The sequence below is a fragment of the Coturnix japonica genome, chromosome 14, assembly GCF_001577835.2.
Source record: "Coturnix japonica isolate 7356 chromosome 14, Coturnix japonica 2.1, whole genome shotgun sequence".
NCBI lineage: Eukaryota > Metazoa > Chordata > Aves > Galliformes > Phasianidae > Coturnix > Coturnix japonica.
In genome coordinates this window covers 12,801,308-12,819,108 of record NC_029529.1, presented here as the reverse complement: position 1 = coordinate 12,819,108, position 17,801 = coordinate 12,801,308, and the positions used below count along the sequence as shown (strand labels likewise).

At 63.9% G+C, this 17,801-nt stretch overlaps 1 protein-coding gene across 1 annotated transcript in view; it reads right to left on the bottom strand.

The window, feature by feature from the left end:
- The window catches only part of LOC107321029 (integrin alpha-D-like), an 18,918-nt gene extending 1,192 nt beyond the window's left edge, over window positions 1-17,726 (bottom strand). Inside the window, exons 1-29 of the mRNA XM_032447695.1 lie at window positions 16,427-17,726; window positions 12,570-12,669; window positions 12,054-12,148; window positions 11,564-11,628; window positions 11,068-11,170; window positions 10,366-10,496; window positions 9,691-9,842; window positions 9,382-9,526; window positions 8,955-9,105; window positions 8,760-8,833; window positions 8,314-8,443; window positions 7,836-7,981; window positions 7,629-7,763; window positions 7,248-7,454; window positions 6,837-6,967; window positions 6,500-6,666; window positions 6,102-6,250; window positions 5,679-5,810; window positions 5,031-5,104; window positions 4,811-4,952; window positions 4,274-4,375; window positions 3,763-3,842; window positions 3,071-3,148; window positions 2,822-2,990; window positions 2,150-2,221; window positions 1,750-1,863; window positions 629-715; window positions 151-261; window positions 6-65 (exon numbers count right to left, since the gene is read on the bottom strand). Coding sequence (XP_032303586.1) covers window positions 6-65; window positions 151-261; window positions 629-715; window positions 1,750-1,863; window positions 2,150-2,221; window positions 2,822-2,990; window positions 3,071-3,148; window positions 3,763-3,842; window positions 4,274-4,375; window positions 4,811-4,952; window positions 5,031-5,104; window positions 5,679-5,810; window positions 6,102-6,250; window positions 6,500-6,666; window positions 6,837-6,967; window positions 7,248-7,454; window positions 7,629-7,763; window positions 7,836-7,981; window positions 8,314-8,443; window positions 8,760-8,833; window positions 8,955-9,105; window positions 9,382-9,526; window positions 9,691-9,842; window positions 10,366-10,496; window positions 11,068-11,170; window positions 11,564-11,628; window positions 12,054-12,148; window positions 12,570-12,669; window positions 16,427-16,472 — 3,348 coding nt within the window. The 5' untranslated portion in view covers window positions 16,473-17,726. The remainder of the gene's footprint in view (window positions 1-5; window positions 66-150; window positions 262-628; window positions 716-1,749; window positions 1,864-2,149; window positions 2,222-2,821; window positions 2,991-3,070; window positions 3,149-3,762; window positions 3,843-4,273; window positions 4,376-4,810; window positions 4,953-5,030; window positions 5,105-5,678; window positions 5,811-6,101; window positions 6,251-6,499; window positions 6,667-6,836; window positions 6,968-7,247; window positions 7,455-7,628; window positions 7,764-7,835; window positions 7,982-8,313; window positions 8,444-8,759; window positions 8,834-8,954; window positions 9,106-9,381; window positions 9,527-9,690; window positions 9,843-10,365; window positions 10,497-11,067; window positions 11,171-11,563; window positions 11,629-12,053; window positions 12,149-12,569; window positions 12,670-16,426) is intronic.
- Between the last annotated feature and the right edge of the window lie 75 nt (window positions 17,727-17,801).

The following is a 17,801-nucleotide window of genomic DNA, read 5'->3' as shown; positions in this document are numbered from 1 at the left end:
TCGGCCCCGCCCCCCTCGTTCCCGCCCTCCCGCAGCTCCTTGTAGCGCCGCCGGAAGAAGCCGACCTGCAGCGGAAGGGGCGGGGTCAGCGGGGCGCGGTGGGCGGGGCCGATGGAAGCCCCGCCCCCTCCTGCCCCGCCCCCCCCTCACCTTCCATAGCGCCGCTCCGGCCGCCGCCGCCAGCAACAAACCGGCCAGAACCGCGCCCAGAACCGGAACCAGCGGGAACGGGGGGAGCGACGGGCGGAGCTCGGTGCGGGTCTGGGGGGGGAGAGATGGGGGGGGGCGGGTGTGGGACGGGGCCGCGTTGTGCGCCGTGGAGCTGCGGGGTCTGTGCGGCGCTGTGGGGTCTATGGGGCTCCGTGGGGCAATGGGTGCCGGTATGTTCCACGTGCTCAGCACAGTATATGGTGCTCTATGTGCTCTATGTGCCCTATGTGCTCTATGTGCCCTATGTGCTCTATGTGCTCTATGTGCCCTATGTGCCCTATGTGCTCTATGTGCTCTATGGGGCTCTATGGGGCTCTATGTGCTCTATGTGCCCTATGGGGCTCTATGTGCCCTATGTGGCTCTATGTGCTCTATGTGCTCTATGTGCCCTATGTGGCTCTATGTGCTCAGTACCCACCTCCATCCGGTCCCGTCCCACGTTCCGGTGCCGCCCGTCAATCACCAGCTGGACGGAGCTGAGCAGTTCCACGTGGGGGAGGGGCAGCTGCGGGGGGAGCCGGGGGGGGTCGCTCAGACTCGGCCCCGCCCCCCCCCATTTCCCATCACACCGACCCCATCAGACCCCGCTGCCCCACGGCTGCCCTGTAACAGCCTCAGCCCCTCAGCACAACCCACACGATCACGTTCTCCAGCCCCACAGCAGCTTTTGCAGCCCTACAGCACCCCCAGCCCCACGGCTACTGCCACATCTCCCCATAACAGCCCCGTGGTGCATCCCAGTCCCACATACCCCACATAAGTGTGCGCCTCACCTCATAAAGCTCCGCAGCCCCACAGCCATCCCATAATGCTCCCAACCCTATGGCAGCCCCATAGACACGCTGCCGCATAGCACCTCCNAATCACCAGCTGGACGGAGCTGAGCAGTTCCACGTGGGGGAGGGGCAGCTGCGGGGGGAGCCGGGGGGGGTCGCTCAGACTCGGCCCCGCCCCCCCCCATTTCCCATCACACCGACCCCATCAGACCCCGCTGCCCCACGGCTGCCCTGTAACAGCCTCAGCCCCTCAGCACAACCCACACGATCACGTTCTCCAGCCCCACAGCAGCTTTTGCAGCCCTACAGCACCCCCAGCCCCACGGCTACTGCCACATCTCCCCATAACAGCCCCGTGGTGCATCCCAGTCCCACATACCCCACATAAGTGTGCGCCTCACCTCATAAAGCTCCGCAGCCCCACAGCCATCCCATAATGCTCCCAACCCTATGGCAGCCCCATAGACACGCTGCCGCATAGCACCTCCAATTCCACTTCTCCATAGTGCCCCCCAGGGCCCCATAAACCCCATAGAGCCCCACAGAATCCATAGATCTCCATGGCCCCGCCCGCACCAATAGCCCCCCCACCATCTCCCCACAGCCTCACACTATAGAACCCACAGCGCTTTTCCTCATCTCCCCCTGTCCCCACCCCACACGGCGGTGCCCCCCGCCCCACACCCCCATGTCCCGCCCCACACCCCCATGTCCCGCCCCACACACTCCATGTCCCGCCCCACCCCGTGGTGCCCCATCCCACCTGTGTCCCCCAGTCCCCCCGTAGCCGCCCCTCGATGCTGAACTCGACGCCCCCCGGGGGCAGCGGGTCCCCCCACGGACAGCGCCACTCCTGGCAGGCGGCCACGCTGCAATCCTATTGGTGGAGAGCAGCAGGGGGCGGGGCCAGAGAAGGGGGCGGGGTCACAGAGGGGCAAATAAAAGGGGCGGGGCTGTGGGGTGAACAGGGACTATAACAGGGTTATAGGGACTATGGGGGGGGCGGGTTACAGGACGGGGGGTGAAGGGGGAAGGAAGGAGCGGGGCCGAGGCAGAGCGGGGTCATGGGGCTCTGGGGCAGAACCGAGGAAGGGGCAGTTACAGGGAGCAGGCGGGGCCATGAGATGGGGGGCAATAAGGGGGCGGGGCTATGGGGCACTCACCAGCACTGGGTTCTGCTGCAGGACAGGGATGGGGTCCGGAACCCCCGAGGAATATGGGACAGAGACACAGACCTGTGGGGGATGGGGGGCACAGCGGGGTCAGTGCTCTGTGGGGCACAGCGGGGTCAGCGCTCTGTGGGGCACAGCTCCCAGAGCTTGTTCCATCCCTACAGTGGGACCCATTTCTGTAGCAGATCCCCAGCCTCATAAGGAGCCCCCACACCCGCAGGAAACCCCCAGCCCCACAGGGGAACCCCACACCCAGAGCAGCTCCCCAGACCCACAGCAGACCCACACACACACTCGGCTCCATAGCAGCAGCTACCAGCCCCAAAGGGAGCTCCCAGGCCCACAACAGGACTCAGACCCATAGGGAACCCCCGGCCCCATAGCGAGTGCTGTAAGCGTCCCCATAGCAGGCCCCTAGCCCCACACAGCTCCATATAGAACCTCTAGACCCATAGCTGACCCCCAGCCCCAAAGGGAACTTCCCAAAACCATTGGGGAAGCCCAGACACATAGAGAAATTCAGCCCTATTGCAGAGCCCATACCCACAGGGAACAGCAGACCCTACAGCAAAACCCTTACGCGGCCAATGGGGCCCAACGGGGCAGCGGGGCTCTATGCAGCCCGTGGTGTCCCCCGGCCCGACCCCCCCGACCCCCGCCCACCTCCGGCCCGTCCACGTGCAGCCGCTCCCACAGCTTCACCCCGCGCAGCCCCGTGGGCACCCGGACGGCGGCGGAACCGGGCGGGCGGCGCGAGCCCCGTGCGGCGAGATGGTACCGGAGCTGCAGCGCCGTGTGACCGGGAGGGACCGAGCGAGTGGAGGACGGAGAACTGCGGGACAGCGGGAGTGAGCGGGGGGACGGGAACGGCCGGGAAACGGGGGGGGGGAAGATGGTGGGGATGGGACCCACCTGGTGAGCAGCAGAACAACGCTGTACAGAACCGGAACCGCAGCCACGGCCCGAACCGAGCCCACGGGAGGGGGGACACTGCGGGGACAGCGGCACGGGGGGAAATGGGGCAACACGGGGCAGCACGAGGCACAACAGGGCACACACCAGCACCGGAACACAACGATACACAGTGATACAACACACAGGGCAACACAGCACAGTATCACACAACACGCAGCGATACAACATGCGGTGACACAACACACAGCGATACAACACACAGCGATACAACACACAGTAGCACAGTGTAACAACACACCACACAGTGTCACAGTGTCACACAACACACCACGTGTCACTGTCCCAGCCCCACGCGGGTCACACTGTCACACTGTGTCACTCAGTGTCCAGCCGTGTTACCTCGTGTCACAGTGTCACATCGCAGCCCTTCACACCAGCTCAGTGTCACAGCCCCACGCGGCACCACAACGTCACCATCACAGTGTCACCGTGTGACGTCGCAGTGTCACCCATTTCAGTGTCACCCATTTCAATGTCGCCCGTTTCAATGTCGCCCGTTTCAATGTCACCCATTGGGTATCACCGTGTGACGTCGCAGTGTCGCCCATTTCAGTGTCGCCCATTTCAGTGTCGCCCATTTCAGTGTCGCCCATTTCAGTGTCACCGTGTGACGTCGCAGTGTCACCCACCTGCTGCCTGTTGCCACCACCTCGGCTCTGTCCCCCAGCTCGGCCTCGTGGGGCACGTCCATGGTGACAGCAAACACCAGCTGAGGGGCACGGGGTGTTGGGTCAGCGCCATAACACCCTATGGAGCCCCACAGAAGTCACAGCACCCCATAGTCCCATAAAGCCCTATAGAGCCTCATAAAACAGACAATGCCCCACAGAGCCTGGAAAGTCTCATAGTTCCCCATAGAACCCCATAGCGCCCCATGGAGCCCTTAGAGCCTCATAAGCTGCCATACAGCCCAGAGCACCCAGAGCCCTTCACAGCACCCTACAGAGCCCCATAGCATCTCATAGAGCTCAACAGAGCCCATAGAGCCACGTAGCAGCTGACAGAGCTTTTAGAGACTCATAGACACCCACAGAACCCCACAGAGCCCCTAGCGCCCCATAGCAACCCACAGAATCCCACAGCGTCTTAAATAGCCTCACAGCACCCCATAGAGCCCCACAGTGCCCCATAGCAGCCCACCTGTTGGCCGGCCCACAGCACAGGGTGGCTGATGTTGCAGCGGATGCGCCCACCTCCCGGGGACACGGAGCTGCAGTGCTGTGCCAGCGACCTGCGGTGGGGCTGTGAGGCACAGGGTGAGCTGTGGGGTGGGAGGGTGGGGGGATACAGGGAGGCAGGGGTGGGGGGTGAGGGGTGGGGTTGAGGTCATCTGAGCGGGGCTTTGGGGACATGTGCTTTTCTCTGTGACCTTGAAGGCCTCTAGATGGGGTTGGGGTCAACCAGATGAGGTTTGTGGTCTTGAGGTCATTTGAAATGGGTTTGTGGTGTGGGAACATACAGGATTCTGTGGGAACTTGAGGAGATTTGGGGTCTTGGGGACATCCATAGAGGGATGTGGGGATCTCGAGGGCGTCTGGATGGAGTTTGGGGTGCCACGGTGACATCTATGGGGTCTTGAGAACATCTGGGATGGGATTTTGTGGTCCTGAGGGCACCTGGAGGGGCTCTGGGGGGAAGTGGTGCAGCCCCTGTGGGGTGGTGGTTCCCCCGCGGCACCTGCAGCACAGTGGCCTTGCGGTAGGAGAGCGCCTGGGGGTGCCTCAGCTCCACGTGGGCCCCGTACGCGTCCTCCCCGACGTTGTGCACGGTGACAGTGACGGTGACCTCCTCGGTGGCACCCACCACCAGCTCCTCCAGCCTATGGGGTGGTGATGATGGGTGTGGGGTGGGGCTGTGGGGTGCCCCCATGTAGGGCAGGGCCGTGGGGAGAACATACCCTGAGAAGCTGAGGGCCACACGGAGGTCGGGCACGCACTGATTGTCTTCACCGCAGTTCTTCTCAAAGGGCAGCTGGGGGCCGGGCAGGGGGCTCCATCCCCAGCTCCAGTGCCCCCCAACTGCTGCCATTCTGCTCCATCCCCCCACATCTCCATCCACTCCACATTTCCAACCCAACTGTTACACCCGTCCTATGTCTCCATCCATCCCAACGTCCATCCCTCCATTCTCCTCAATGTCCCATCCTAAATTTCCATCTCATCCTCCCATTCACCCCATATTTCCAGCCCCATTTCCATCCCACCTCATCCCCCCATCCCACCCCTCCATCTGATCCAACTTTACATCCCAACGATCACACTCAGCTTTTCACCCGTTCCCATGTCTCCACCCATCCCAATTCTCATCCCAACTCCTCTGTCCCATCCCATCCCCCCATCCACCCCAACGTCCATCCCAAACTTCAACCCCAAGTTCTTCATGCATCCCACACACCCACCTCTGTCCTGCCCTCCCCAGGCTCCCCATCACCCGCCGCATCGCTCCATCGCTCTGTCCCTCCCAGTGTTTCCTGCGCAGTTCCCCCCCCTGTCGCCCATTCCAGACCCCCCCCATCTCACCCCCCTCAGTCCCACCGTTCCCGTACCGTTCCGGTGATGGTTCGTTGTGTGTCTCTGCTGACGGCCACCCGCAGCCCCTGTGCGTGCTGCAGCGCATCCCCGCGCGCCTCAAAGTCCGCCCGCAGCGCCACTGGGCTCAGGGTGTCGGCTGGGCAGCCCTGCAGACACAACACAACGCATCACAACACAACGCAACACAACACAACGCGACACAACACAACGCGACACAACACAACGCGACACAACACAACGCGACACAACACAACGCGACACAACACAACGCGACACAACACAACACATCACAACACATCAGCCAGGCAGCCCTGCAGACACAACACAACACAACACACTGCGACACAACACAACACAACACAACACGGCCTGTGGCGGCGATGGCCATGCATAGGGCAGCTCTGCCCCGCGCACATCTCCGCCTGCACCACACGCACCGTCAGAGCCACGGGGAACGTCCGGCACCGCCGTCCCTCGCCCACGTGCACCGACCCGTTTGTCCTTGCACCGCCCGGAGAGAACACAGCGCGCGCGGCACGACCAGGGTCCAACTGCAGCTCATAGAGGAGGGTCGCCCCGAGGGAGCCTGGGGGGCGGCAGGACGCAATGCTGGGGGGCTCTATGGGGGCTCAGTGGGGCTCTATGGGGGCTCTGTGGGGCTCTATGGGGGCTCCGGGGTCCTACGGGGCCTGGCAGGTTGAGGGGCATCGGGTTGGGGTAGGAGAGGTCCTATGGGGCTTGGGGGGTTGTGGGGCCATCTGGAATGAGCTGGGGAGGGCCTATGGGACTGGGTGGGGACCCACCCGTGGGGCAGCCCCACAGCACACGCTCTCACCTAAGCTGTCGCTGCTCTTCCTGGTGCCAACAAAGCAGAGTTCGGCCGTGGCCACCACCGTGACACTTGGCTCATCCTCCTCCACCCGGTGACAGCCCAGGGCAGATATGGGGATTTCCGGGGGACTGAAGGTCACGGTCACCTCCACCTTCAGCAGGGGGGGGGACCTGCGGCACAGGGAGGAAGGGGGGGTGTCATGGGGTGGGGTGAGGTGGGAATGGGGATGGGAATGGGATGGGGGTGGACGTGGGTTCGGTTTGGGAATGAAGTTGGGTTTGGGCTGGTGCTGGGTTTGAATCGGGGGTGATGTTGGGGATGGGGGTGGGGTCGCTCCCACCTGAGCAGCAGGACCTGGCCCTGTGCGCCCACGGCCACGTCCGGCAGTCTGTCCCCCGTCATGTCGCGCCCCCCACTCAGCGCCTGCCCGAAGTGCTGTGGGGCACCGCGGAACATGGAGCCCGCGATGCGCTGTGAGAGAGAACCACGCGTGGTGGGGCCTCAGAGCCAGGACAGAACACAGCACCCAGCCCTACAAGTGGCAGCTGGGCACTATGGGGCGTTGTGGGACCTTGGGGCGCTGCGGAGTCTATGGGGCTCTGTGGGTACTAGTGCGTATGGGGCTCGGTGAGTCTCTGCAGGGTCCCTGTATGGGCTTTTCAGGCTCTGTGGGGCTCTGTGAGGCGCTGAAGGGCCCTACAGGGTTTTTGGGACCTATGGAGGTCTATGGGGCTCAGCAGGGTGGTCCCACCTGGCTGTAGTGGTCGCTGATGCCACCCTTCTCCCCACGGAAGACGTAGACGGCTCCACGCTCATCATCCTCCATGGGAGCACCCACGGCCACGTCCTGCAGTCCGTCCCCATCGACGTCCCCCAGGCGAGCAATGCTGGCCCCAAAGCGCCCCAAGGGGTGTCCAGCCTGACCCCGCAGCGTCTGGTGGCACCGCAGCGCACGGTCCTACAGCGGGCAGCACACAGGGGGCGTGGGGAGGGGGGGGGTCAGGTTGGGATGGGGATGGGACGGGGTTGGGATGGGGATGGGGTTGAGACGGGGATTGGACTGGGCTGGTTTGAAGTTGCCTTCCTGGGGTGGGGTCACACTGAGCACACGGTTCCGTCTGTGGGCCTGTACCTGCGGCAGCACGGCGCAGACCTCCACACGCCCCCCGGCGCCCTCCCCATAGAACATGGGGGCTCCCACCAGCAGCGCTGCACCGTCCCCCGATGTCTCCAGAGCGCAGAGCGCTGCCCCAAAGTAGGAGCCCACCTGTAGGCGGCAGTGTCAGCCCCAGGGCTCCTCCTGCCCCACGCCATGCCCCACACACCCCCCTGCCGTCACCTGCTGCCCCATGGCGTCAGAATGCAGCTCCCACTTCTCCCCATGGTGCAGCACGAAGAGGAGTGTGCGTCCCACGTGCTGGTACCGGGGGGCCCCCAGCGCCAATGCCCGGAGCCCCCCCAGGGACAGAGACTCGGTGGCGTAACCTATGGGCAGCACGAGTGGGGGGCTGCACCCATGGGGGGGAGGCCCACAGCTCCTCGTGGAGGCGTGGGAACACCCACAGCTACAGGACCCCCGTGGGACCATCACCGCCCCCAAGACCCCCACAGCAAATCCACCATCCCACGGGGATGAGACCATCCCCATCACCCCCATAAGAAACCCGCAACCCCATGACCCAAGTGGGGACACCCACCAACCCCAAGACCCCCATGGGTAGCCCACCACCACCCCCACGACCATGTAAAAGACCCCTGTGGGGACACCCACCAACCCCAAGACCCCTTTGAGGAGACCAGGACCCCCAGGCCCTCACCCAAGTACGCGTCGCTCACACCCCCTTCCGCTTCGGATGCGTTGACGAAGGTGACCTTCCCGTCAGCCCTATAGATGAAGACTCCTCCGGCCCAGTCGTAGGCACCCACCGCTCCCAGCACTGCACCCTCCTGCGGCAGGGAGGTTGGGAAGGGGGTGGGGAGGCTGAGCTGGGTGGGATGGGGCCCTGAGGGTCTCGGGTGGGTTCGGGGGGGGTTTGGAGGGGGGTCAAGGAGGTCCTGGGGAATTCTGGTGGGTCTGTGGAGCTCTATGGGTCGCTATGGGGCATATGGGGATCTGAGGGTTCTGTGGGGTTTATGGAGCTCTATGGGGCTTTGTGGGCTCTACGGAGCTCTATGGGATTCTATGGAGCTCTATGGGGTTCCGATGGGTTTGGGGGTCACAGGGATGGGTGCGGAGCCATGGGGGGGCAGTGGGGGCACTCACGGGGGTGAGCAAAGCACTGAATCCCTCCTGGGCCATCTCCAGCTGGAAGGAGCTTCCGAAGGCTGGACGGGTCCCTGGGGGCAGCGCGGGGTGAGGTGGGTCCCCGGCACCCCCCGCTATGGCCGCTCTATGGGGCCGGGCCGCTCTATGGGGCCGGGCCGCTCTATGGGGCCGGGCCGCTCTATGGGGCCGTACCCTCGATGGCGAAGATCTTCTCCTGCAGCTGCTCCTGGATGCCCCGCAGCGCCTCGAAGTTGTCCACGCGGAACACGTGCGCGTGGGGGGGCGCCGAGGCGATGAGCTGCAGCTCCGCGGCCGCTTTGGGGTCGTTGAAGGCGCTGCCAACCTGCGGGTACCGGCCCCGTCACACCCGGTGTCCCCACGGCCCCGCCCTCGTGGCGGCCCCTGTCGGTTCCCGGTCGCTCCGTCCCGTCCTTTGTCGGTGTCGCCCCCACGTTCCGGTCGCGCCCCCCCCGGTGTTCCCCCCCCCCCCCGTTCTGTGCCCCCTGCCCGTCCCCACGGCCCCGCTCCCACCCGCTGCCCCGTCGCTCCGCCATCACCCGGTGCCCGCAGCTCCGCGTGTCCCCCCGCCCCGCGGCGCCGTTACCGCGGTGCCCGTTACCCCGATGGCGTAGCGGATGACGCCCTGACTGTCCGCCTCGGGGATCACGTCCTCGTACCGCAGCCCGTCTCCGTATTTCTGCCCGTCCGTCACCACGATCAGAACCTTGTTGGCCCCCGCGCGGCTCCCGGGGAAAACCTGCAACCTGCGCAGCGACCGGTCACCGCCATAACGGCAGGGGGCGCCATAACGGCAGGGGGCGCCATAACGGCAGGGGGCGCCATAACGGCAGGGGGCGCCATAACGGCAGGGGGCGCCATAACGGCAGCGGGGAGGCGCCGCCAGGGGGCGCTGGCGGCCGGTGCTCACAGCGCGGTGCGAATGGCCGTTGCCGTCTGTGTGATCCCGCTGCGCTGCGCCACACGCAGCACGCGCCGCTCCAGCTCCGACGGCGGGAGGAGATCGAAGTCCGAGAAACCCACGTGCAAATAAACACCCGTGGAGAACTGCACCACTGCGAACTGCGGCACCGACACGGCACAGGGACACAGAGCCCATAGAGACACATAGAGACACATAGAGACACATAGAGACACACAGAGCCCCATAGAGACACATAGAGACACACAGAGACACACAGAGCCCCATAGAGACACATAGAGACACACAGAGCCCCATAGAGACCCGCAACCCAACAAAGAGCCCCACATCCCCCCTTCCCATCCCATCGTGCCCCACAGAGACCCAGTAGGGCCCCACAGAAACCCACAGAGCCCCACAGATCCCCACCCATTACACTCGGTGCCCCATATATCACGTGGGGCAACCGTAGATGCAGCAGCACATCCCATAGATTCAGTGGGACCGCCATACATTCCATGGGGCAGCTCTAAATTCAGTGGGACGCCCCACAAGAGACGTGGGGCAGCTCACAGGCGAGTCTGGGCACCCCATAGATCACACGTTCCATAGGGCGCCCCAGAGATTCCTTTGGGTAACCCACGGATCCTGTGGGGCAGCCCCATAGCGCCACGGGTCACTCACGCGGGTGTTGGTCCCACGGAAGCGTTTGATGATTTCGATGATGAAAATCTTCATCCGCTGGAAGTCGAAATCTGCGACGCTGCCGGAGCCGTCCATCAGGAACACGATGTCAGAGGCCGACGTGGGGCACGCTGTGGGGCAGGCAGCGGGATGCCAGAGGTCAATGTGGGGCGGGCAGTGGGGCAGGGCAGGCAGTTCAGTGAGTCCCCTCTGACCCGCATCCACCCATAGATCCCGCTGAACCCAAACAGTCCGCAGGGTCTTTGCCCCACAGATCCCTCTGACAGCGGTGCTGGATCCTTTCTGCCTCGTGTCTGCCCCACAGACCCCGTCAACAATGGCACTGAGTCTTCTCCACCCCACGTCTGCCCCACAGACCCCAGTGACGATGGCACCAGGGCCCTGTGCCCCATCCTGCCCCATTGCTCAGCGGCGCCGGCTCTTCATCGAGTCACAGACCCACAAGTTGCAGGAGCCCCAAGGGACCGTCCCGTCCAGCAGCTCCCGCTGACCCACGTCCCTCAGCACAACGCCCGGCTGCTCCGCGGACACTCCCAGGTCGGTGACTCCTCCCTGTGTCCATTCCAGTTCCTGGCTGCCCTTTATGAGCACTGACACCCCCTCACGTCCAGCCTGAACCTCCCCAGCTCCTCCACCCCACAGCCCCCTCTGCCCCACTGCTGCCCCCCAAGTGCCCCATACCTCTCGTGGTGGTCGTTAGGGATCGGCTTGACAAGAGGAGGGAGCAGAACCCCGGCACTTCTGCGTTCTCCCCACACAAACGCTGCGCTGTCGGGCCACAGGTCTGCATCCCAGAGAGCCCCATAGAGATCAATAGTGACCCACAGCGCCCCAGAGAGCCCCATAGTTCCCCACAGCGCCTCAGAGAGATCCATCGTGACCCCATAGAGACCAGTAGCACCCCATGGAGACCCACAATGACCCACAGAGACACACAAACCCCATAGAACACACTGGGCTCAGTAGACCCCCACAGACTCCATAGTGACCCACAGTACGCTGCGGAGACCCACAAAGCCCCATAGCACTCCATAAAGACCCAGAGAGCCCCATAGAACTCATAGAGCCCAGCAGACCCCCTAGGCCCCATAGTGACCCACGGCACCCCATAGAAACCCATAGAGCCCGACAGACACCACAGACCTGTGAGAGCCCCACAGCGCCCCATAGCACCCACCAGGAGCTGGGATCCGTTGGCAGCCATGGACATTCCCAGTGCCATGGGACCCATATCCGGCCGGTCTGTGAGGTGAGGAACTCCATGGCTCCCACTCATGGAGCAGCCCCAGAACTTGCCATAGGACTCACATATGGGGCAGCGCCACCCCCTGCCCCATAACCTCCCATCAGGACCCCCCTCCTCTCTGCCTCACAACTGCCCATAGGACTCACAAGTTGAGGCCACCCCACAACTTCCCACTCAGACCCATATGTCAAGGCCACCCCGTAACATCCCATTAAGGTCCACATACAGTACTGCCCCACAGGACTCACACATATGGGGCTGTCCCACACCAGCCCATGGGCCTCACACATGTGGGGCTACCCCACAAACTCCCCCAGCCCCCCCAGTTCATGCCACATCTCCCCGTGGGACACACGTGTGGGGCAGTCACACACCACCCCCCATGTGCTCCACATGTGTGGGGCTGCCCCATAGCTCTCACCACCGACGTCTGCATTGCTGCACCTGCTCTCCCCCACACGGCATCGATAGACGTGACCTTGGCCCCCGAATTCCAGGGGAGCCCCCACCAGCACCCTGTGATGGGAGGATGTGGGGCTCAGTGGGGCGCCCCATAGATCCCATGAGGTGACCCACAGATTTACTTAGATACGCCTTTGATTCCATGGGGTACCACGTACATTACACTGGGTGCCCCCCATAGATTATGTGGGCTGGTCATAGAGTCAGTAGGGAACCCCATAGGTTAGGTGGGGCACCACATGGATTCACATAGGTACCCCATAGATTACACTGGCCACCTACAGCTTCCATGGGACACCTCACAGATTCTGTAGAGCATCGCACAGCTTCCATAAGTCACCCTATAAGTTCCATGGGGTGCCCCATAGATTTCTGTGGGATGCCCCATAGACACTATGGGGGGCTCCATTTGCCCCATGGGCCACTCTATATATTCCATGAGCCGCCCCAAACATTCTATGGGGCAGCTCCTTACCCATCGTTGCTCTGTGCCACGCTGAGGCCAAAGGAACCCGAACCCTCAAAGGCCACAGCAGAATCCACATCGAGAGCAGAGCTGCAGCTGTGGGGCAGAGCTGTGGGGTGGGGGAGACCCATGGGGACCCATACAGCCCATGGCCTCCGCAGAGTCCATACTGCCCCATGGAGCTGCATAGACCCTACAGAATCTCACAGACTGCATAGACTCCGCTGAGCCCCACAGACCCCATAGAGCCCCATAAAGTCCCAAAGAATCCCACGGAGTCCCACAGGGACCCCATGTCCCCCAAGATCCCTGCATCTCCCACGTCCCCATGTGTCCCCACATCCTCGAATCCCCCATATGTCCCCATGTGTCCCCATTTCCCCACGTCCCCCATCCCAACAAATCCCCCCGTCTCCCCACATCCCAATGTCACCCCCGTGTACCCCCGCCCCCCCCTCATCAACCCACAGCTCTGGGGGCATTTTGCACTGCCCCCCTTCTGTTCCCTCGGACCCCGCTCCTGCCGGTGGTCTTTCCCCCCCACATCCCTCCTACACCCCCCCCCCCCGGCCCCAGACCTGCGCCGGCAAGCAGCAGCACCACGGCCATGGCGAGCAGTGGGGGAAGCTGCCCCACACCGACAAGCCCAGCGCGGGCCGTGAGGCATGCGGAAAGTGGGGAGGAGAGGGGCGGGGAAGGGGACACGAGAGCCAAAAAAGGGCAAGCCGAACGGGGCTGCACTGTGGATGGGGACTGCCGCCATACGCTGCCGCATGAGCGCGTGTGCCCATGATCTGACTGGCCCCGTGTGAACTGACTGCCCCATAGCGCTGCCCGCCATGAAATGACTTGCCCCAATGACTGCCCCATATCTCCGGTTCCGCACCCCACGTCCCCATGGGCAGAGATGGCCAAAGGTGACAGAACTGGCAGCGAACAGAGAAACGGGCCGGGCCGGGGACGGGACCCGACGGGGACGGGACCGAAGTGACGGGAGCGGAGCGGGACGGAGACAACGGGACCCCCCTGAGCTCAGAGACCCGCGGCCTCAATTGGGTCGGAGGGTCCTGGGTTGGGAGTGGGGGAGAGGAACAGAAATGGGCAGAGGGGGAAGGAATGGAAGGAAATGGGGAGGAACAAAGGGGAGATGGAAAGTAACGGGCAGGAAAAGACCTGAACGGGAACGGGGAGAATGGGGAGAAATGGGAGAAATGGGAACGGAGGGACGGGCAAAAAGGGGAAGAACTGACAGAACGGGGGGAAACGGGGAAACGGGGAGAACAGCGAGAGGAGCGAAATGGAACGGAGAGAACGGGACGGAACCGGACAGCGGGGAACGGGGCAGCAAAGCGTCAAATGGGAACAGAACGGGTGAGGAATGGGACAGAACCGGGCAGCAGCGGGGAGCGGGACTGGGGAGAAACAGTGAGAGAGCCCCATAGCGCTGCCCCATAGCGCTGCCCCATAGCGCTGCCCCATAGCGCTGCCCCATGTCCCCATTTCCTCACGTCCCCCCCATCCTAACGCCCCCCCCCAGCAGCCCACAGATCGCGGTGGGGTTGAAGGGCTGTGGGGTTGGGGGCATTTTGCGCTGCCCCCTTCTGTCCCCTCCGCCCCTCGGACCCCCCTCCCTGCCGGGGGTCTCTCCCCCCCACATCCCTCACTACCACCCCCCCCCCCGGCCCCAGACCTGCGCCGAGCAGCAGCAGCACCCACGGCCCCATGGCGAGCAGTGGGGGAAGCTGCCCCACACCCACAGCCCACGCGCGGCCGTGGGGCTGCGGAAGTGGGGAGAGGGGGCGGGGGAGGGACACGAGAGCCAAAAAAGGGCAAAAGCCGAACGGGGCTGCACCGTGACTGACTGCCCCATAGCTGCCCCATAGCGCTGCCCTATGGCTGACTGCCCCATAGCGCTGCCCTATGGCTGACTGCCCCATAGCTGCCCCATAGCTGACTGCCCCATAGCGCTGCCCTATGGCTGACTGCCCCATAGCGCTGCCCTATGGCTGACTGCCCCATAGCGCTGCCCCACGCCCTCAGTTCCCTGCGTGTCCCCAACGTCCCCATGGGCAGCACTTGTCCAGAAGGGGCAGAAATGGCCCCGAGGTGCAGAGGGAGACGCTCGGTACCGGCGGGACGGGCCGGGGCGGCGGAACCGACGGGACCCACAACCCGCAGCTCCGAGAGCGGCGGCACCGGGGTCCGGGGCTGGAACCTGAGGCTCCGTGGGCGGAGAACGACCGATTCGTGGCGGCTGCGAGGGGAGCGCCCAGAGCTGCGGTACCGAACCGGCCCCGGCTCCACCCGCGTCCTCAGCTCCGGGGGGGCACGAACCGCCCCGCGCCCAGTTTCGGTTCCTACGGCTGCGGGGCGGCCCCAAAACGCGGCGGCAGCTTCCCCGATTTATTGGGGCGGGGGGGGCACGGGCCGGGCCGGGCGCCTCTTAAAGGGACCGCGCGGGGAGCGGAGCCCCGGCACGAACCCACGGCCCCGCACGGAGCGAACCGACCCGAGCGGGGGGAGCAGGAGGGAATTGCGGGAAACGGGGAAAAGGGGAATTGGGAGAAACGGAACGTGTGAAACGGGGCAAAAAAAGAGCGAGGAACGGGGGAAACAGAGCGACAGGCGCCGACAGAGCGACAGGCGGACACACAGCGGGACGGGGCGGACACTTGGAGCCCAAAACGCGGCGCTGGGGGGGGGGGAACATTGCAACGGGAACGTGTGCGGGGCGGAACGGGACGAACCGGAACCGGAGTTAATGGCGGCGCCGCGTTAATGAATGAACGGCTGCGCCGCTCGGTTCCACAGTTACGGCCGGTGGAGAATGAGAGGTTACGGGACAGGAAGGAGGTACCGGGAACCGCTCCGATACAACTGCTCTGACACAACCGCTCCGATACAACCGCTCCGATAACCGGACCGATAACAGCTCCGATAACCGCTGTGATATGATCACTCTGATATAACCGCCGTGATACAACAACTCGGCGCTGCTGGGACTCGCTGCCAACTCCGCAAGGAGCGACCACCGGAACCATCCGGCGGCGGCGGAGCCGCTCAATGCGCCGTTAAACGGAGCCGCTCAATGCGCCGTTAAACGGAGCCGCTCAATGCGCCGTTAAACGGAGCCGCTCAATGCGCCGTTAAACGGGACCCGCCGGCAGCGCGGCCTCACCTCGCTCCACTCGCGCTGGCTCCCCCCCATCTCATCTCCTCCTCCTCCCCCCGCGCGGTTCGTGGGGTCGATGTCGGCCGTTCCCACGCGCGATGCGGCCACACGCGGGTCCCGCAGCGCCCGGTGACTCCGCCCGGAGCCGTTTCGTCCCCAAATCGGCTGCGGCGGAGCCGGGACGAGCGGCCGGTCGGTCCCGCAGCCCCGACACGCGCAGCACGAAGCGGAGCGAGGGGACGCGGTGAGGACGGGGCGGAACGTGGGGACGGGGCGGACGGAGCCGCGTTGGGAGCGACCCGGTCCGGGAAACGAACGAACGAACGAACGAACGAGCCCCGGTAACGGGACGTGACCGACGTGACCGAGGCGCCCAGCGGCTCCTTCACTGCGCTGCAGCCACGAGCCCGCGGGAAGCGACGGTGAGAACCGGGGAAGGCGGAGCCGCTGGAACGTCGGGTCAAGGACCATCTAAGGACGGGACGGGGCACGAATGTACCGGACACAACGAGGGCGGGGGGAAACGGGCACGGAGCTGCTGCCGGTAACAGAAGGAGCAGCACGAGAACCGGGGACAGCAGCGGGAGCAGCACGAACAGCTCGTGGCTCTTCGCGGGGCTCCAGGGCCGTTACTCGCAGTTTCCTCCCATTAGTGGCTGTTGGTTTCCCAACGTCCTCACGCGGCCGCATTTACCGTTATCGCTGCGCCGCTGTTTCACCGCCCGCGGAGCCGCCGCCATCACGAAGGATCCGGGTTAAGACCTTCCTACACCCCACGTGGACATGGCGGCGAGCGCAGGTACCGACAGCAACGGCCAATGGCGCCCGATGGACTCGTGCTCATGGGGGCACAGTGTCAGTGGGCGAAGAGCAGCAGCCACCATCCACCGGGACTCACGTAACACCCAGCACAACAACACAGTAACGGTGGTGACAGGGGACGGTGATAAATAGTCAAAGGCTCTTAGTAAAGAAAACTCACCCGTGTTGACGCCTGGACGGGAACCTGAGGCAGCCGGCACTGGGGGGATCCAGGAGCTGCTGCCTCAGTGAGGGTCAGCCCTTAAATGAGGTCTCAGAGGAGGCGGAGTCGAGCTCCAGCCCCCCCGGGAGCGCAGCTCCATTACTCTCACCTGTGACCCGCAGCTGACCCCACACGTGCCTCAGCTGATTAATGAGAGGTTCAGGCTGTGATTTCCCACACACCCGGCCACAAAAGTGGAGAACAACGATGTGATGGAGGGAGCAGTTGTGGATATGGCAGCCCAGGAGGACAAATGACCCTGGGCTGCAGCAAGAAGCAAAACCAGCAGGGACAGGGGGGAGATGCTGCCCCTCTGCTCCGCCCTGTGAGACCCACTTGGAGCACTGCGTCCAGGGCTGCAGCCCCAGCACAAGGACGTGGAGCTGCTGGAGCAGCTGCTGAGGGCACGAAGGGATCAGAGGATGAAGCAGCTCCACTATGAGAATGGGCTGAGAGCTGGGCTGTGCAGCCTGGAGAACAGAAGGCTCTGCGGGAACCTTACAGCCCTGCCAGGACCTGAAGGGCCTACAGGAAAACTGGGGAGAGACTTTATAAGGGCAGGTAGTGAGAAGACAAGGGGAAATGGCTTTAAACTGGAAGATGGCAGGTTAGACTAAACATTGGGGAGGAATTCTTTACTGAGTGTGGTGACACTGGAGCAGGTTGTTGTGAGGCTGTGGATGCTCCTCCCCAACAACACTCAGTCCGGGCTGGATGGGGCTGTGAGCAACTGGGCTGTGGGAGGGGTCCCTGCCCATAGCAGGGGTTGGAACGAGATGGTCTGAAAGGTCCCTTCCAGCCCAAACCATCCTGTGATTCTATGATCTAATTATAACAACTTTGGCCTCCACAATTGGGCAGATGAATTAAATGAAGCAGCCACAGGAAAAACTGCAAGTTGAGCAGCTCCACACTGAGTCCAAGCAGCACAAATGCAGGCGCTGGGGATCCCAGCAGCATCATCTGCACCCACGGGTGGTCGCTCACCCTCCAGCACCAGCTGCCACGTGGCTCTTTGTGAACGTTGTGCAGCTCACAGGGAGGG